Consider the following 19,774-nt stretch of genomic DNA (forward strand, 5'->3'; position numbering starts at 1 on the left):
TCAATGGGTCTATTTCTATTTTTCATTTTTTCTTGTTATGGGTCATATTTCCCTACATATTTGTCATATTTTAGGGTTTTTTAAATTTTTTAATGTTTATCTTATTTTTTTGGTCTCAGTAGGTCTTCATGGCTGCACACAGGCTTTCTCCACTTGCAGAGAGCGGGGGCTCATCTGCAGCTGCAGTGAGCGGGCTTCTCATCGCAGTGGCTCCTCTTGTGCACGGGCTCTAGGCACACAGGCTCAGCAGTTGCAGCCTGCTGGTTCTAGGGCGCATGGGCTTCATCAGTCATAGTTTACAGGCTTTAGTTGCTCAGCGGAATGTGGAATCTTCCTGGACCAGGAACTGAACCTGTGTTTCCTACATTGGCAGGTGGATTCTTATCCACTGTACCACCAGGGAAATCCCAAATTTTAGTTTTTTGATGTGAAATTATAGATGCTAGATGGTGGGAATCTGAAAACATTTTCATGTTCCTCTTCCTTCAAAGACTCTTGAATGTTTTGGCAGGCAGTTATTTTACTGGTGGATTACCTTCATCTTGTCAAGTCTTGTTATTAGGCTTTATTAGGGTGGATCAAGATTAGCTCTTACTCCAGAGCTTGAAAAGTATTCTTAATGCCTAACTTTTAAGGGTATTACTGAATGCACAATATGTTAGGGTGGTCTTTCCATTCTGGTTGGTCAGAATTCCAGAGCTTCCTAGCACTCTGTGACATCTGGCATTCCTATTCAGCTCATAACTCCTTAGTGGCTATTCTCTGCTAAGCCTCCCAGAGTTTTACACCACACATGGCAACTTAGTTTTTGATCAAAGACTCAAGGGATCTCCAATGCATATTTCTAGAGCTATTTCTCTAAACAACTCCTTGCTCTATGGTACCTTGGTCCATAAACCTAAGCTAAGGTGTCTCAACAGTTCTATATGCCAATCTCTGGGTATTTTCCTATGTAAAACACAGCTTTTTATAGGGGTTCTACTCTTCTGTGCTGTGTCTGGATAGTGCCCTTAGACAGAAAACAAGAGCAAATGTCAAGGTTACCTTGTGCACTTCCCCTTTGAAGGATCATAGTCGTGTGCTGTCTGCTGTCTAATGCATGAAAAAGGTTGCTTCATACAGTTAATCCAGTTTTAGAGCTGTTTGTGGCAAAAGGGTGACTTTGATAGCTGTTACACCATGATGCTGGAACTGGAAGTCTTATTTAATTAACTAAAAATAGCATAGCCTTAATTTCTAGCCATCAAAAGTCAACCAAGAGGTGGAATTCCCAGGCAGTCCAGTGGTCAGGACTCCACGCTTCCACTGCAGGGAACCCAGGTACAATACCTGGTTGGAGAACTAAGATCCTGTGGTTGCGTGGTACATTAAAAAAAAAAATGTCCACAAAAGGAAACCAATTAGCAGTAGAAAAATAAAAAGGTGAGGCAGAAGTATTAGTACACTTATGTAATTTTTCACTATTTTAATTTTTCTAGAAACAGAAGTTTCCAGAAGTCATATCATTTTAGTTCATTTTCATTTCTCACCGATGGCACAGTGAGATGTGCACCGATGGCACACACTTTTCATCCCTTCCTTCTTTGCTAACCAAAGCCTGATTTCATGTTTAATTCCAAGTAGATGATTCATGATAAATGAACTATGTCAGGAATGATGCTCCTCTTTCACTCTGCCAGATACTCAATCCCCCAGCCTCCCTGAGAGCTGGAGGTGATCATACACCTATATATATATATTTTGCATGTAATGAATAATTTATTTATTTATGAAACTAGATTAGAATCTGGACTGTGATAAATCTACTAATTACACACGAAAATAAGACTCATTCACTTCTTCAATATTATACAACTATATTTTGATCAACGAGACATACAGGAAAGTTTGTTAGGGGTTTACTGAAAAGATTTTAATTTTTTAAATAAAAAAGACTAGGTGATCTTGGCACCTTTTTTGTCCATTGAATGTGAGTCCTTTCTGACTATAATATAGATGAGGAGGAAAATTCTATATTCCTAAGTGTGACAGAGGAGAGGGAACAAAAGAGCCTGGGTCCTTGATGACATCACTGAACAACTAAATTAGTACAGCAACCCACGGTCTCTGAGAAAATCAAAACCTATTTAACAACTCTGCCTAAGGTTTTCTGTTTCTACCTGTCATAGAAAGCATTTCTGACTGATAAATGCATACTCCATTTATTCTTTAGACTAAGAAGAGTTTGCACATAAGATGAAAAAATAATTTTAAATTACAAGATAAAAAGCAAATGGTTGAGAACTGCATTCTTTTGAAGTCTATGAACTAATCAGGTTTCCTTTGCTGTGTATGAAATGCATGTCTGCCTTGTATTCCCCCTAGACTTCCATGCGGCCAGGGGTCTTTTTCCTATATGTAGGCCTATGCACTTTTGGATGTTCAAATTAGCTTGCTGACAGACTCTTACTTTTAGACCTACAAATTATTTCTGTCACTTAGGTATTTTTTGACTCCTTTAGGAGCAAAACCCCACAGACCTAAAGCTTTTTTCCTGCAGTAGTGAGCAGGCAGGTAAAACAAACAAACAAAGAGATGGTTTCCTGTCTTACGTTCACATTCTCTGACATCCAGGTTGAACTGCTGTAATGCTCCCAAGGTGAGCTGCCTTACTTCAGCTTCCAGCAAAAGTTGCATCAAAGATGTGGCTAAATGCTTGCAAGCTGACATACATGCTGTCTGGGCCACCTTTCCCTGAAATACAAGAAAGCAAATCATAAGGTTGATGGATTAAAATGAAATTCCAACAAAAATTAAAATCATTTATTTTTCAATTAGGAATTTCTTTAAAGGTTTTCTCCATCATGATAACCCTTCCTTTCAAATAATTTTGAAATTAATAGCACCTGATGGCAAACATCTTAAATATTAGCTCCATCACTATTTAGTTATGTCACTATAATACTCAGCTAAAATTCATAAATCCCAGCTCTTCATTCACAAAATGTTTTTTCCCCTAAATCAACAATAGATAAACAATACTCAAAATCTTAATTAAACTGAGAAGGAATGTTTCCAGAGAGAATAAATTTCAGCAATCCCTTCAAAACTACTGTAGTTCTTAAAGAGCAAATGAAAACAATTTCCTAACTTATCTAGAAACCAAAGTGTTTACTACTTTATGATTTAACACATATAAAATGCTTGAGGCTGGTGCACTGGGACGACCCAGAGGGAGGGTATGAGGAGGGAGGAGGGAGGAGGGTTCAGGATGGGGAACACAGGTATACCTGTGGCGGATTCATTTCAATATTTGGCAAAACTAATACAATATTGTAAAGTTTCCAGGTTCAATGCACGATACTGGATGCTTGGGGCTAGTGCTGGGACGACCCTGAGGGATGGTATGGGGAGGGAGGAGGGAGGAGGGTTCAGGATGGGGAACACATGTATACCTGTGGTGGATTCATTTTGATAATTGGCAAAACTAATACAATTATGTAAAGTTTAAAAATAAAATAAAATTAATTAAAAATAAAATAAAATAAAATAAAATTTAAAAAATAAAAAATAAAAAAATAAATGAAAAGAATGGTTTAAAACAAAAGAGTTTTCTGAAAAAATTAATAAAAGGGTAAATTTTCTCAGAAAATAAGCACTGAAGTTTATAAGCACATACTCTAAGCTAATTTTTAAAACACTGATATCAAAATTAGTAATTTGCTATTTCTTTGAAAGATTCATTTTTACACTAGTGAATTATATTTTAGTCCCAGGTCTGAGTTGTACAGTATGGAGAACATATCCATTTCTTCCCCAGATGTATATTCATTTTATTTCTGCTATTTATCGTCTGGTCTGAAAAGCCTGATAAGTTTTTAAAAGTCTGACTCCTCATATTACTCAGTGGATCCTTCTTTTGTGAAATAATGAAGTATTTCAGTCATACAGAAAAATATATATAATTTTATGACGAGCACACATATCCACTAAACATTAGAAATATAGTCAACAGCCCTATGCTGCTGCTGCTGCTAAGTCGCTTCAGTCGTGTCCGACTCTGTGTGACCCCATAGACAGCAGCCCACCAGGCTGCCCCGTCCCTGGGATTCTCTAGGCAAGAACACTGGAGTGAGTTGCCATTTCCTTCTCCAATGAATGAAAGTGAAATTGAAGTCGCTCAGTCATGTCCAACTCTTAGCGACCCCATGGACTGCAGCCTACCTCCTCCATCCATGGGATTTTCCAGGCAAGAGTACTGTAGTGGGGTGCCATTGCCTTCTCCCAACAGCCCTATATGGCCTCCTTAAATAATTTTCTTCCCTCTCCCCAGAGGTGACCATTTCTTACTTTAAGTATACCATTTGTATTATAAAAACACTATATGACAAGTATATAATAAAAAACAACATCTTATTTTATGTATTTGGAACTTTCTATTACTACACAGGATATCCTTCTACAACTTGCTCTCAATGTTATGAATGTGAATTTTTTTTTTTAATGAAATACATGTGGTTGTAGTTTATTCCTTTAATTATTCCACAGTATCCCATTTTAGGACTATACCATAATTCATTTGTCCATTCTTCTGTTGTTGATGGTTTATGGGTTTTTTTTTTTCCTATTATACCAGATTCTGACTATAGTTTTCATATACATTTTTTTTTTTTTTTTTTGCCACATGTTTCTCTGGGCCAGGGCCTTCTACAAAAGTTGTTGCTGTTGTCTAGCCACTAAATTACATCTGACTCTTTTGCAACCTCATGGACTACAGCCCTCCAGACTTCTCTGTCCGTGGGATTTCCCAGGCAAGAATACTGGAGTGGGTTGCCATTTCCTTCTCCAGGGGATCTTCCCGACCCAGAGACTGAACCCCTTTCTATTGGCAGGCAGATTCTTTACCACTGAGCCACCAGGGAAGCCCTTTTACAAAAGTAGCAGGCTTTAAATTGAACAAATAGAACAAACAATACCAGAATGAAGTTTTAAATTTTGCATGCCTTTTTATATACTTCAGATAATTCCTTTAAGGTTATTTCTTGAATCTACTAGAATGAGAATGATTCATAATGTACATGTGTATATATGAAGAGGAACATGGGTAGAAGCCAGATTTCCAAATACCTAACTATAAATAGCTCTGCCTACCTTATGTTCTGATTTACAATGTTCCTAGATATTTCTGAGTGTCACTTAGTTGCATAATCACCAGCATGAGTACTGTAACATTTTTTCCACAATTAAATAAGACATATTTTATGATTTGTATGTCTGGCTTCTACCTTTGAGAAAGTAAAAAAAAAAAAAAAAAAAAGAAAGAAAGAAACTTTCTAAATTTTATTTGATTTAAAACTATTTTATAGAATAAAAAATTACTAATAAACAGTGAAATTACACATTCTAAAAATGTTCCTCCTCTAGATGGTTCTGTTTGTATGTTCTGAAGACCCATACTCTGTAGGTGATTTAGACAACAAATGGAAATACTTAAGTTAGGGAATAGAGACCAAGTCAGAATGAGGCAATGGAAGCATAAAGTAGCCTAAAGAGAAAAGTCACAAAAAGAAATCCACATTAAATGGCATGCTGGAAACCTAGAACAGGTGCCACCAAGAAGCCATATAATTCAACACAGTTGTTAGGCTATGTCCCATGTGAACACTCAGAGGTGGCAGATCAAAGCTGTGAGAAGCTCTATGGCTTTTCAACAATGAGAGTGGGAGTGCAGTGAAGCAATTAGGAAAGACTAAACTGTAAGTCCAGAGATAACACTGCAAATCAAAAGGCAGAGAAAAGGGAAAGACACTCTGTCTTAGGCAGCTGGCATCTTATGTTATTTCACTTAATTCTCCCAATCACCCCAAGAAGTTGGCATTATTCTTTCTTGTAGATGAATAAACCTCACTTCTCTGTGAGGTTAAGAAATTTAGACAAACTAATACAGCTATTTGTTACTTCTACCCAATCCTAAATCTGTATCTTTCCAGTAAATCATTACCTAAAAAGCAACAGTAAATCTTACATTGTCTTCTACTGGAACAGTTGGGCAGAAACAGGTTCAGATAATAACAGGGTTGACAGGTTATCCAAGACATAAAAACTAGGTCCAAACAGGTAGGACAGTAGTAGCTCAGGAGCCAACTCTTCAAATTCTGCGTATCTGCTGGGGCATGCTTTTTAACTTGAAGTCCAAAATAATTATCTAGGCCAAGATTGATATTTAAAGGTCCTAACAAACTGAACAAGGAGATGTTGTAAAAATTAAACAGCTAAAAGTCCAATTAAGCTGGAGTCTGAGAAGATAACATTTGAAAAGCTTGTTTCGAGCAGTCAAAACAGATTGCCAAGGAGAAGCAAAATCGACCTAATAAAATTAAAATAAGATAGCTCACAATCAGAAAGACCAAGGTTTGAATTTTTGTCTCCATCACTTTTTAGAAGTGCAATTTAGGACAAGTTAGTTGATTCTTGGACTTCCTGGTGGCTCAGACAGTAAGGCGTCTGTCTACATTGTGAGAGACCTGGGTTCGATCATTATTTATCTCAAAATATTAAACAGCTTATCAACTTTAGCATTAACATGAAACAAATCTATCAGCTGATATCAATAGAACCAAAGGCACTTGTACTTGACCATATGCTATATACTACCTTAACATACTGAATTACTTAACTGTCCTCCAATCACTTTCCACCCCATTTCCTCCCACTCAAGCTAATTCTTTATTTCCAAACATAGTGATAATTGCAGAAATGTATATTTTCATTGTTAAACATTTTTTCTAATTCTAGAAAGCATTTTGGAGCTTTGCTAATTCACAGTCTGCTATTCATTCTCCCATTTCCCTTTTTACTTCTGGTTACCACAGCATCCATAGGTTTTCTAAGAAAGGATAAACAGTAACTCAGGCAATAATAATCAAAGCATTAAGCAATAAAAATTGGTGCTTTCACCCTCTTTATTAAGTAATCTGTTTATGAAGTAGATTCTTTCTAGGGATGAACCGCCAAACTCTAGGACCAGGATAAGAATCTGGAACATAAAAAAACTTAATCTGACCAAAACTGCCTTTGGATGCCCCCAGGAACACTTTCAAATCACAACCTAGATAATCACAACTAGGTTATATCTTATGAGGCTATGATAGTCTTAGTGTACAGAGACTACACATGAATAGAAATAGAATGTCAGAGAAGATGAAAAATGACCTAAGTGTTATCATCATATTTTGAATATATGAGGAACCTGGGATGCAGGGAGATTTGAGTCATGCAGTCTTATAAAAAGTTCTAGAGGCAACATCATACTGCCTCTTGATGCAGCTACAATATTTCCGTATTCCAAGAGAGTCAATAAATATCAACTAAATGAACTAAAAGTCAATTACCAAAGGACTTAAATAGTTCATACTACTTATCAATTCATTTAAAATACCTTTTTTAAAAAAAAGTTTTGGGAAACCAAGAAGAGTACATTGGTGAAAATTCATATTGTAAATTCAAAGTCAGGCTTAGTACCATAGTGAGGACCCTCACTGGGCATAAGTCAAGATCTGTGATAATACATTTTTGGTTTTCACCATGGAGCTCTTTAGTAACCAAATCAACCCACTTCCTTCAAAAATACATGCAGATTCACATCATCTAATTTGAATTATTCCATCTACCTCCTATTCTCTATTTACAGTCTCCCTTGTAACATAAAACTTTGCACTAAATGATTTACTGCAGTGTCATTTCATGCATCTACATTTCCTTGAAATTTATGTGATTTGCAAGGAAAGACACTATGGCATTTAAAACTTTGGTGTATCTAAATGAAGCAACAGTTCTAGACTGCAAAGTAGGTACACACTGCCATCCAACTTTATGCTTTGGGGCTATCTCATTCTCTTCTACAAAAAGGGAGATGCCATCCATTGTTTCATACATAGATATAACTAAACACAACTAAAAAAGATACATAGGAATCTCACAGATTTCAAATAAATACAGAAAGCTTAGTATTCATAACTTTCAATTACTACGTACTTCAATTATACAATACTTAGTGCTATGTCATAGTAGTAAAAACGAGTAGAGGTGAACAGTTTAGAGAAAGCATCATCACCCACAGTATCACCACAAACCCTACCACCATCACCAGAGCAGCTGCTTCCATATATTGAGCACTGACTATGTGCCAAGTGTTTTGAAAATAGTTTCTCATATAATTCTCACAAGAACCCCATGAGGTATTTAACCCTCTCTTTATAGATAAGGGTAGAGAATTTAAGCCATATGAAAATACCTTATGAGTTGTGGACCAAAGATGTGAATTCAGCCTTGTCAAACTCCAAAGGCTCTTATCATTTGATTCTGCCTGCCAGTAAAAGTCCTTGTGATACTTATTATATTGTCTTTCTGTAGTTTTGAGACTGTGGGTAAGGGAATGAAGAGGACAAGAAGAAAACTTCTTTTTTCTCCCTTCTCCATCTAAGTAAGCATCCACAGAACACTGGATTCACAGATGTTTAGAACGAATCCCAACCACAGCTCTCTGTCAACCTACTGGGATCAGATCTGACTTCCAGATCATCAAGAATCTTAACTATATGACTTTAAGTGGTAAAAGCCAAATTTCTCTCTGTGGATAATCTTAAGTTTCAAAGTAAGGAAAGAAGGCGAGGAACTATTCTGTGAAAGAGCTGTCTTTTCACACCAACTTTCTTCTCTGCTCTCTGAGTAACACTCCATTGCTTACGGTATAATGTGTCAAATTTTATCTCTCTCTAGTTATTTAAAGAGTTATTTCACTGTGAAAGAGAAAAGTTCAGACACAGAAACTGTTCTAGCAAGGCAAGTAAGAACTACTCAGAGAGAAGTAAATCCACCCTATACACTGCTCATTCTTTCTGTGTACCCATGCCTCTAATTCCTTAACCTTCTGCCCTGGCCACGACTGTACACAGTTTCTTCCGGCTGTCCTTTCTTCACTGAACAAGCATGCTGTCTTGTTCTTTTTCCTCAGTATCCCATAGACACGGGTACAGCCGCTTCATTCCCAGAGCACTACACTTCCCATTTACTTAGAATGGATATTCTAGAAGCCACGTTCAGAGAGCAGAGTTCTGGATCACCCCATACGTTCCTGTTGTCTGTGACCCATGTTTTGAACTTTGTTTCCTATGTGCTGCAGAAACCCCATGGCAAAGTCTTTATATCTAAACCATCTTAAAAATCATATAGCCTGTCCAAGCAGTTTTTCCTACAACTGTATCCATGTCATAGGAAGGATTATAATCCTGTTTAAAGAGTAATCTCAAATTCAATTAGAGAATCTATATAAATATCCACTCATCAAAAGATTCACAAAGCCCTATTTTAGATAAACAAATATTCCCTAATAACTACAGAAAATTAAGCCCAAGGGTGATAGTTAAAATATCCTAGGCAAGGTATGTGGTGTTATTTGATGACATTAGTAGAGTCTACAATGAGATGGTGAACCTCTAGTAAATCAAAAATAAGAAAAACACAACACAAAGTAAATAAGGGGAAATAATCCCTAATCAATTTCTCATGAAAAAATTAATAAGTTCAAATGAAAAAGCAGAGTCAAAAGAAAACTAGGATGTAGATGGAAGGAGGTGTCAGAGGAGGGATGTAATAGATGCCATAAACCTGGTTCTCAGACTCACCCACCTGTTTCACTCTTATTCTCAGTCATTTTTCAAGAAACACAAGAAACTGTTTAAAAATACTTTTCGCTACCCATGGTTTTATTGAGGTATGATCACAAACTGTACATATGGAGATCTTAAGAATATACAGCTTGATGACCTTTGTTACTCAGTCACTCAGTTGTGTCTGACTCTTTGCAACCCCATTGACTGCAGCACACCAAGCTTCCCTGTCCATCCCCAACTCCCGGAGCTTGTGCAAACTCATGCCCAACGAGTTGGTGATGCCATCCAACCATCTCAGCCTCTGTCATCCCCTTCTCTTCCTACCTTCAATCTTTCCCAGCATCAGGGTCTTTCCCAATGAGTCAGTTCTTTGCATCAGGTGGCCAAAGTATTGGAGCTTCAGCTTCACCATCAGTCTTTCCAATAAATATTCAAGATTGATTTCCTTTCAGTTCAGCCACTAAGTCGTGTCCAGCTCTTTGTGACCCCATAAACCACAGCACGCCAGGCCTCCCTGTCCGTCACCAACTCCCAGAATCTACCCAAACTCATGTCCATTGAGTCAGTGATGCCATCCAACCATCTCACCCTCTGTCATCCCCTTCTCCTCCTGCCCTCGATCTTTCCCAGTATCAGGGTCTTTTCAAATGAGTCAGCTCTTCACATGAGGTGACCAAAGTATTGGAGTTTCAGCTTCAACATCAGTCCTTCCAATGAACACCCAGGCCTGATCTCCTTTAGGATGGACTGGTTGGATCTCCTTGCAGTTCAAGGGACTCTCAAGAGTCTTCTCCAACACCACAGTTCAAAAGCATCAATTCTTTGGTGCTCAGCTTTCTTTATAATCCAACTCTCACATCCATACATGACTACTGGAAAAACCATAGCCTTGACTAGACGGACCTTTGTTGACAAAGTAATGTCTCTGCTTTTTAATATGCTGTCTAGGTTCATAACTTTCCTTCCAAGGAGTAAGTGTCTTTTAATTTCATGGCTGCAGTCACCATCTGCAGTGATTTTGGAGCCCAAAAAGATAAAGTCGGACACTGTTTCCCCATCTATTTGCCATGAAGTGATGGGACCGGATGTCATGATCTTAGTTGTCTGAATGTTGAGCTTCAAGCCAACTTTTTTTTTTTTTTTTTTCCAACTTTTTCACTCTCCTCTTTCACTTTCATCAAGAGGCTTTTCAGTTCCTCTTCACTTTCTGCCATAAGGGTGGTGTCATCTGCACGTCCGAGGTTATTTATATTTCTCCCAGCAATCTTGATTCCAGCTTGTGCTTCCTCTAGCCCAGCCTTTCTCATGATGTACTCTGCTATAAGTTAAATAAGCAGGGTGACAATATACAGCCTTGACGTACTCCTTTTCCTATTTGGAACCAGTCTGTTGTTCCATGTCCAGTTTTAACTGTTGCTTCCTGACCTGCACATGTTTCTCAAGAGGCAGGTCAGGTGGTCTGGTATTCCCATCTCTTTCAGAATTTTCCACAGTTTATTGAGATCCACACAGTCAAAGGGTTTGGCATGGTCAATAAAGCAGAAATAGATATTTTCCTGGAACTTTCTTGCTTTTTCAATGGTCCAGAGGATGTTGGCAATTTGATTTCCTTTAGGATTGACTGATTTGACCTCTTTCCAGTCCAAGGGACTCTCAAGAGTGTTCTCCAACACCACAGTTCAAAGCATCAATTCTTCGATGCTTAGTCTTCTTTATGGTACAATTCTTACATCCATACATGACTACTGGAAAAATGATAGTTCTGACTATACGGAACTTTGTCAGCAAAGTAATGTCTCTGCTTTTGAATATGCCGTCTAGGTTTGTCATAGCTTTCCTTCCAAGGAGCAAGCATCTTTTTAATTTCATGGCTGCAGTCACCTTCTGAAGTGATTTGGGAGCCCAAGGAAATAAAGTCTGTCACTGTTTCCATTTATGACTTTTATATGTAAAACCCTCTAAAACTGACATTCAGATCAAGATGTGAAATATTTCCACAAAACGTGAAAGTTCTTCATCCCCCTTTCAAATCAGTAGATCCACTGGCACCATGACGTAACTTTTCTAAAGCCCATAGATATGTTTTGCCTGTTTCTTGAACTTCATTCATTAAAAAAAAAAAAAAGAAAAACCTTACAGGTATGAATAAATCACAATTTGTTTATTCATTTTTCTTATTGATACCAATTTGGTTTATTTCTAGGTAGGCACTATTATGAATTGTCTTTTAAAATATTGCTATGATTTATGTCAAGGAGTGTTCTTTTTTTTTAAAGATTTATTTACTTATTTATACTTGGCCTTACTTGGTCTTCATGGCTATGCATGCACTTTCTCTAGCTGTGGGGGCTACTCTTTGTTGCAGTGCTCGGGCTTCTCATTGCAGCGGCTTCTCTTATTGCGGAGCACAGGCTCTAGGGTGCACAGGCTTCAGCAGTTGTGAAATGAGGGCTCAGTAGTTGTGGCTTGTGGGCTTTAGAGCACCGGTTCAGTTCTTGTGGCACACAGAATTAGTTGCTCCGTGGCATGTGGGATCTTCCCCGAGTAGGGATCGAACTTGTGCCCCCTGCATTGGCAGGTGGATTCTTAACCACTGGACCATCAGGGAAGCCCTGTGAATAGTCTTTCAAATGGAACTATTTGTTTTCCTTGGAAAAATACCTAGGAGTGAAACTGCTGGATCATAGTTTGTTAGTTGCCAAGTCACTTCAGTCATGTCTGACTCTGTGTGACCCCATAGACGGCAGCCCGCCAGGCTCCCCAGTCCCTGGGATTCTCCAGGCAAGAACACTGGAGTAGGCTGTCATTTCCTTCTCCAATGCATGAAAGTGAAAAGTGAAAGTGAAGTCGCTCAGTCGTGTCCGACTCTTCGCGACCCCATGGACGGCAGCCCACCAGGCTCCTCCGTCCATGGGATTTTCCAGGCAAGAGTACTGGAGTGGGGTGCCATTGCTTTCTCCGAGTTTGTTAGTAGTATGCTTAATTTTATTAGAAACTGTCAAAGTTCTTCAGAGTGATTGTATTATTTCATTCTCCTACCAGCTATGTACTGAGAGTTGTTCTGTATCTTCTTTGACACTTGGTCTTATAAGTCTTTTTAATTCCTATTTTACCAGCATATAGTGGCATCTTATTGCAGTTTCAATCTACAGTCCCTTGTGAGTAAATCTATTAAAGCATATTTTTGTGGGCCTGTTGCGCAAATGTATATCCTCCTTTGTAAAGTACCAGTTAAGTTGATTGTCCACACTGAGGGTGGGTGAAAGTGTGATCTAACATTTCCTTAGAGATTTGTACAAGGTCTTTGTATTTTCTGGATGACTGATTTGATACAAGTACTGAAAATATTCTCACATGTTCTTTGGCTTGCCTTTTTGCTTTCTTAATGGTGGTTTTTTTTTGATGATCAGAAATGTAAGATTTTGATAAAGTATTAACTTTTCTTTTTATGGCTAATACCCTTTATGACTTGTCTAAGAAATCTTTGCTTAAGTCAAAGTCTTGAAGATATTCTCATTTTTTAGACAATTTACTATATAGCTTTCACATTTAGCTGTATAATCCATCTTAATTAATAGTGTGGGATAGATGTCAGTACTAATTTTCTTGTCAATTCAAATACTGGATTGCTTGAACACATCTATTGAGAAGACTCATCTTTCTCCCACTGCATAGGCACCTTTGTTGAAAATCAAGTGACCACTACATGTGGGTCTATTTTGAGACTCCCTATTCAGGTCCATTGATCTTTTTGTCTATCTTTATGCCAATACTTCACTGTCTTTAACAGCCCAAACTTTAGAGTAGATATAGAAATCAGGCAGCATAAAGTTCTGCAAACATTATTCTTCTTTTTCATGATAGTCTTTATTTTAGGTCCTTTTAATTTTCATATAAATCTTGAAATCAGCTTGTTAACATGTATACTCAATTTCCTCTAGATTGGTATAGCTAGTATGATTTTACATGAATGCAAGAAATATTAATTTATTACATATAATGGATGGCTTAGAGCATTAAGGCTTAATTCTCACTCAGAAGTCTGGAGAAGAACTGCCACAGATTAGTAATGGGAGGACTGACATTTTAACAATATTGCATCCATAAACATAGTATATGCTTCCACTTAGTTAGATTTTTAATTTTGCTAATAACGTTTTGCAGTTTTGAGTGTATAAATTTTGTACATATTTTGCCTATTACAAAGTACTTTCAGTTTTTTGATGCTATTTAATTATATTGATTTTTAGTGTCAGATTCTAATTATTTCATTATTAGTACCTAGAAATAGAATTGTTTTGCATAGTGACTTTGTACTCTATGATCTTGCTAAACTATTAGTTCTAATATCCTTTTTTGTAGATCTCTTAGGATTTTCTATATAGACAACAGTGGGCATTTTTGTTGGTGGTGGTGGTGGTGGTTTTACACGCTGCAAATCTTTGATTTTGTGACTTGATTTTTTTCACTTTGTGTACTGTGTATTTGGTAATGCAGAAATTTTAATTTTTTATGTAGTCCAATTTGTGAGTCTTTCTCTTGTGGTTTCCTTATTTTTTCAACAAATATATTGTAAGAATAAAAAGATAGTGTGATCTTTTAAAAAAAGAAAAAAAGCTTAATTTTTCCCTGTTTTAAGTAATATGCTTTTTATTTCTTTTACTTGCCATATTGCACTTACTAGTTCCAACAGGATACTCTATTGAAATGGTAAAAGCAAACATAACCTGCCTTGTTCCAATCTTGCCTTTTTCAGTCTTTTGCCATTAACTAAAATATTAGCAGTAAGTTTTTCATAGATACCCTTTTTCAGATTAGAAAAGACTAGATTAGTCTACCAAAAGTCTCTTTTTCATGAAAGTGTATTCAATTAAATGCTTCCTCTGCATCTATTGAGATGATCACATGCACACACAGACAGACACACACATACACACACACTGAATGAGCTTATTTCTAATAAAGAAATTTAATTTGTATTTAAAAATCTTTCTGTTGAAGAAATTAAACCAATTCTAAACAAAATCTTTCACAAAATAGATGGGGGAAATATTTATAAATTTATGAAATCAACATCACTCATAAAAATAAATGGAAAGACAAAACAAGAACAGAAAACTATAGAACAGTAACTCACATAAACACACACAAAATTTAATATAATAATAAAAAATCAAGTCCAGCCTTTATATTAAAAAAAAAGATGATGCACTATAGCTATATAAATGTGTCTGTTACTGATTTCCAATTTATTTCTGTTGCAGATGGCAAAATAGTCATATGATTTTACTCCTTTTGAATTTATTGAGACTTGTTTTATGGTCCAGAATATGCTCTTGCTTACTGAATGCTTTGTTTACTGGAACTATAAATGCCAATTAAGTCAAATTATTTGATACTGCTGTTCAGGTCTTCAATATTCTTACTGATATTCTCTTTACTTGTGTTATCAATTACTGAAGGAGTGTTCACGGTTCACGTATTGCTGAAGCCTGGCTTGGAGAATTTTGACCATTACTTTACTAGCATGTGAGATAAGTGCAATTGTGCAGTAGTTTGAGTATTCTCTGGCATTGTCTTTCTTTAGGACTGGAATGAAACTGACCTTTTCCAGGCCTTTTGGCCACTGCTGAGATTTCCACATTTGCTGGCATACTGAGTGCAGCACTTTCACAGCATCATCTTTCAGGATTTGAAATAGCTCCACTGGAATTCCATCACCTCCACTAGCTTTGTTCGTAGTGATGCTTTCTAAGGCCAACTTAACTTCACATTCCAGGGTGTCTGGCTCTAGGTGAGTAATCACAACATCGTGATTATCTTGGTCGTCAAGATCTTTTTTGTACAGTTCTTCTGTGTATTCTTGCCACCTCTTCTTAATATCTTCTGCTTCTGTTAGGTCCATACCATTTCTGTCCTTTATCGAGCCCATTTTGCATGAAATGTTCCCTTGGTATCTCTAATTTTCTTGAAGAGATCTTGTCTTTCCCATTCTGTTGTTTTCCTCTATTTCTTTGCATTGATCACTGAGGAAGGCTTTCTTATCTCTTCTTGCTATTCTTTGGAACTCTGCATTCAGATGCTTATATCTTTCCTTTTCTCCTTTGCTTTTCGCTTCTCTTCTTTTCACAGCTATTTGTAAGGCCTCCTCAGACAGCCATTTTGCTTTTTTGCATTTATTTTTCTTGGGGATTTCTTTTTCTTGATTCCTGTCTCCTGTACAATGTCACAAACCTCATTCCATAGTTCATCAGGCACTCTATCAGATCTAGTCCCTTAAATCTATTTCTTACTTCCACAGTATAATCATAAGGGATTTGATTTAGGTCATACCTGAATGGTCTAGTGGTTTTCCCTACTTTCTTCAATTTAAGTCTGAATTTGGCAATAAGGAGTTCATGATCTGAACCACAGTCAGCTCCTGGTCTTGTTTTTTGTTGACGGTATAGAGCTTCCCCATCTTTGCTGCAAAGAATATAATCAATCTGATTTTGGTGTTGACCATCTGGTGATGTCCATGTGTAGAAAATGCAGAAGAACCAGAGACCAAATTGCCAACATCTGCTGGATCATCGAAAAAGCAAGAGAGTTCCAGAAAAACATCTATTTCTTCTTTATTGACTATGCCAAAGCCTTTGACTGTGTGGATCACAATAAACTGTGGAAAATTCTGAAAGAGATGGGAATACCAGACCACTTGACCTGCCTCTTGAGAAACCTATATGCAGGTCAGGAAGCAACAGTTAGAACTGGACATGGAACAGCAGACTGGTTCCAACTAGGAAAAGGAGTACGTCAAGGCTGTATATTGTCACCCTGCTTATTTAACTTACATGCAGAGTACATCATGAGAAACGCTGGACTGGAAGAAGCACAAGCTGGAATTAAGATTGCCGGGAGAAATATCAATAACCTCAGATATGCAGATGACACCACCCTTATGGCAGAAAGTGAAGAGGAACTCAAAAGCCTCTTGATGAAAGTGGAAGAGGAGAGTGAGAAAGTTGGCTTAAAGCTCAACATTCAGAAAACGAAGATCATTGCATCCGGTCCCACTACTTCATGGCAAATAGATGGGGAAATGAGGAAACAGTCTCAGACTTTATTTTTGTGGGCTCCAAAATCACTGCAGATGGTGACTGCAGCCATGAAATTAAAAGATGCTTACTCCTTGGAAGGAAAGTTATGACCAACCTAGATAGCATATTCAAAAGCAGAGACATTACTTTGCCAACAAAGGTCCGTCTAGTCAAGGCTATGGTTTTTCCAGTGGTCATGTATGGATGTCAGAGTTGGACTGTGAAGAAAGCTGAGTGGTGAAGAATTGATGCTTTTGAACTGTGGTGTTGGAGAAGACTCTTGAGAGTCCCTTGGACTGTAAGGAGATCCAACCAGTCCATTCTGAAGGAGATCAGCCCTGGGATTTCTTTGGAAGGAATGATGCTAAAGCTGAAACTCCAGTACTTTGGCCACCTCATGCGAAAAGTTGACTCATTGGAAAAGACCCTGATGATGGGAGGGATTGGGGGCAGGAGGAGAAGGGGATGACAGAGGATGAGATGGCTGGATGGCATCACTGACTTGATGGACCTGAGTCTGAGTGAACTCCAGGAGTTGATGATGGATAGGGAGGCCTGGCGTGCTGCGATTCATGGGGTCCCAAAGAGTCGGACACGACTGAGCCACTGAACTGAACTGAAGGAGTGTTAACTAGTTGCAATTCTGTATTTGTTTATGTTTGCAGTCCTCAGTTTCTTTTTGGTTCATGAATTTAAAATTTTGTTCACACATTGCTGAATGTAGCCATGGTTAAGACTGCAATATATCCTTAACAAATTGGTCATTTTATCAATATAAAATATCAATCTTTATCCCTAGAATGCTCCTTCTTCTGAGATTACTTTACCTGATATTAATATGGAAACTCGACTTTATTATGATTAGTGTTTACATGGTGTAACTTTATTCTTTCCTGTTACTTTTAACCTATCTGTGTTTTTATAATACAGTTGAATAACTCTAGTTATCCAAAATAATTATTCTCTGCCATTTATTCAGAGTATTGGTACAATATAAATAACAGAATTGGTTGGATTTAATTTGATTACTTAGATCTTAGCTTTTTTTTTCATCCAATCTCTTATTTTCCAATTTTTATGGCTTCTTTTGAATTATCTGAATATTTTTATGAATCTATTTAACTCTATTTTTGGCTTATTAGCTACTGCTCCTTGTTTTATATATGCAGTGTTACTTCAGGGTTTATAATATGCATCTTTAACCTTTTACAGTCTCTCTTCTTTATGAATTTCTTTAAAGAGCGTTGACTTTTGTTGAAACAAACAGCTCCATTTTTTTTCTTTCACTTTGAAATTTGGAGGTTTGTTGGCATACAAACTTATGTAGGGATTAGAAATCATCTTTTCTCCAGTTACCTTGTTGTGCGTGTGTGCTCAGTCCTGTCTTCTCTTTGTGACCCGCTGAACTGTAGCCCCGCCAGGCTCTTCTGTCCATGGATTTTCCATGCAAGAATACTGGAGTGGGTTGCCATTCCCTTCTCCGGGGGATCTTTCCAACCCAGGGATGGAACCTGTGTCTTCTGTGTCTCCTGCACTGGCAGGTAGATTCTTTACCACTGAGTCACCTGGGAAGCCCCTGCCAAACATTGCTCTGGTCCTAATGGTGAGATGAGGTCTCAGGTTTTCAATGCTTAAGACAAGCTGTGGTTAAACTTTAGAGTCTCTACTCTTCTGGAAGTTCTACTTTTCCATCTTACAAGTAGGAACTTGACCATTTCCCTTCCTTATGTGAATTCTGGCAATTGTGCTCAGCTTCTGTGCCCCAGAAGTTGTTTTTTGCCTAACCTCATGGATTTTTTTCACCCTATGCATGAACAGTTAATATTTAGCCAAAGCCTCAGGGGGTTCCAATACCTATTGATCTTCCAAAAATCTGTGGATTGATACAATTCTTCAGATACAGAAAATGCTCAAGCATTATTTAAGTAATGCTTCTGTACCATTTTCATTCTCCTCTCCTTCTGACACTCCAAAGACATATAGATTATACCTTTCAATTATGTTGCATCTCTCTTTTATGCTCCTTACCAGTTTTAAAATTTAAAAATTTATTTTTTTATATATGTGTTTAAGTTTACTTTTTTAAAAATATTAATATTAGATCTCTGAGTTTACAAATCTTGACTTCGACTTTGTTGAGTCTGTTGTTAAATCCCATGTAATACATTTTAAAAACTTCACCTAATGAGTTCTTCATTACAGATTTTGTATTTTGCTATATATTAGAATACAGGCTTCCCAAGGGGCTCATTGGTAAAGAATCTACCTGTAATTCAGGAGATAGGGGTTCGATCCCTGTGTCAGGAAGGTCCCCTGGAGAAGGGCATGGGTGACCCACTCTAGTATTCTTGCCTCAGAATACCCTGGCAGGTTACAGTCCAGGTTGCGACCCTGGGGTCGCAAAGAGCTGCATATGACTGAAGTGACTGAGCATGGCACAGCATACTAGAATACACACTTGCTTTTTAATATCTGTACAAAGAATGTATAATCTTTTTTTCTTTGCTTTGGTATTTTGTCCATTCGTTCCTCTTTAACATATTAATCATAGTTACTTTGAAATCATTGTTTCCTAGCATAAATATCTGGATTATCTAATACTCTGCCTCTATTGACTGTTTCAAGTTTTGATTAAGGTTCAGTTTTTTCTGCTTATTATCCTGTTAAGAAATTTTGTTTCATATGGCAAATAAGATGCTATAGAGGCTCTAGATTATCTTACCTTCCTAAATAGAATTTTAAGTTTTGTTTAGGCAGGCAGTTAAATTGTTAGTGGATCATCTTGATATAGTCAGGCTTGTTTTAAAAATTACAGTGATTTTTCCCTTATACTTAGGACCTTGTCCGTAATCCCTTCAAACGACTTTACAGATATTTAAACTTCACAGGACTGGAAAAAGTCAGATTTCATTCCAATCCCAAAGAAAGGCAATGTCAAAGAGTGGTCAAACTAGTGCACAATTGCACTCATCTCACATGCTAGCAAAGTGAAAGTGAAAGTGAAGTGAAGTTGCTCAGTGGTGCCCAATTCTTAGCGACCTCATG

At 37.3% G+C, this 19,774-nt stretch overlaps 1 protein-coding gene across 2 annotated transcripts in view; it reads right to left on the minus strand.

Annotated features, from left to right (window-relative positions):
* EXOC6B (exocyst complex component 6B) overlaps positions 1-19,774 on the minus strand; it is a 728,809-nt gene that overhangs the window by 189,411 nt on the left and 519,624 nt on the right. For both annotated transcript variants that reach the window (XM_070379801.1, XM_070379802.1), the window contains exon 19: positions 2,592-2,733. In XM_070379801.1, coding sequence (XP_070235902.1) covers positions 2,592-2,733 — 142 coding nt within the window. The remainder of the gene's footprint in view (positions 1-2,591; positions 2,734-19,774) is intronic.

The sequence above is a fragment of the Bos mutus genome, chromosome 11 (genome assembly GCF_027580195.1).
Source record: "Bos mutus isolate GX-2022 chromosome 11, NWIPB_WYAK_1.1, whole genome shotgun sequence".
Taxonomy (NCBI): domain Eukaryota; kingdom Metazoa; phylum Chordata; class Mammalia; order Artiodactyla; family Bovidae; genus Bos; species Bos mutus.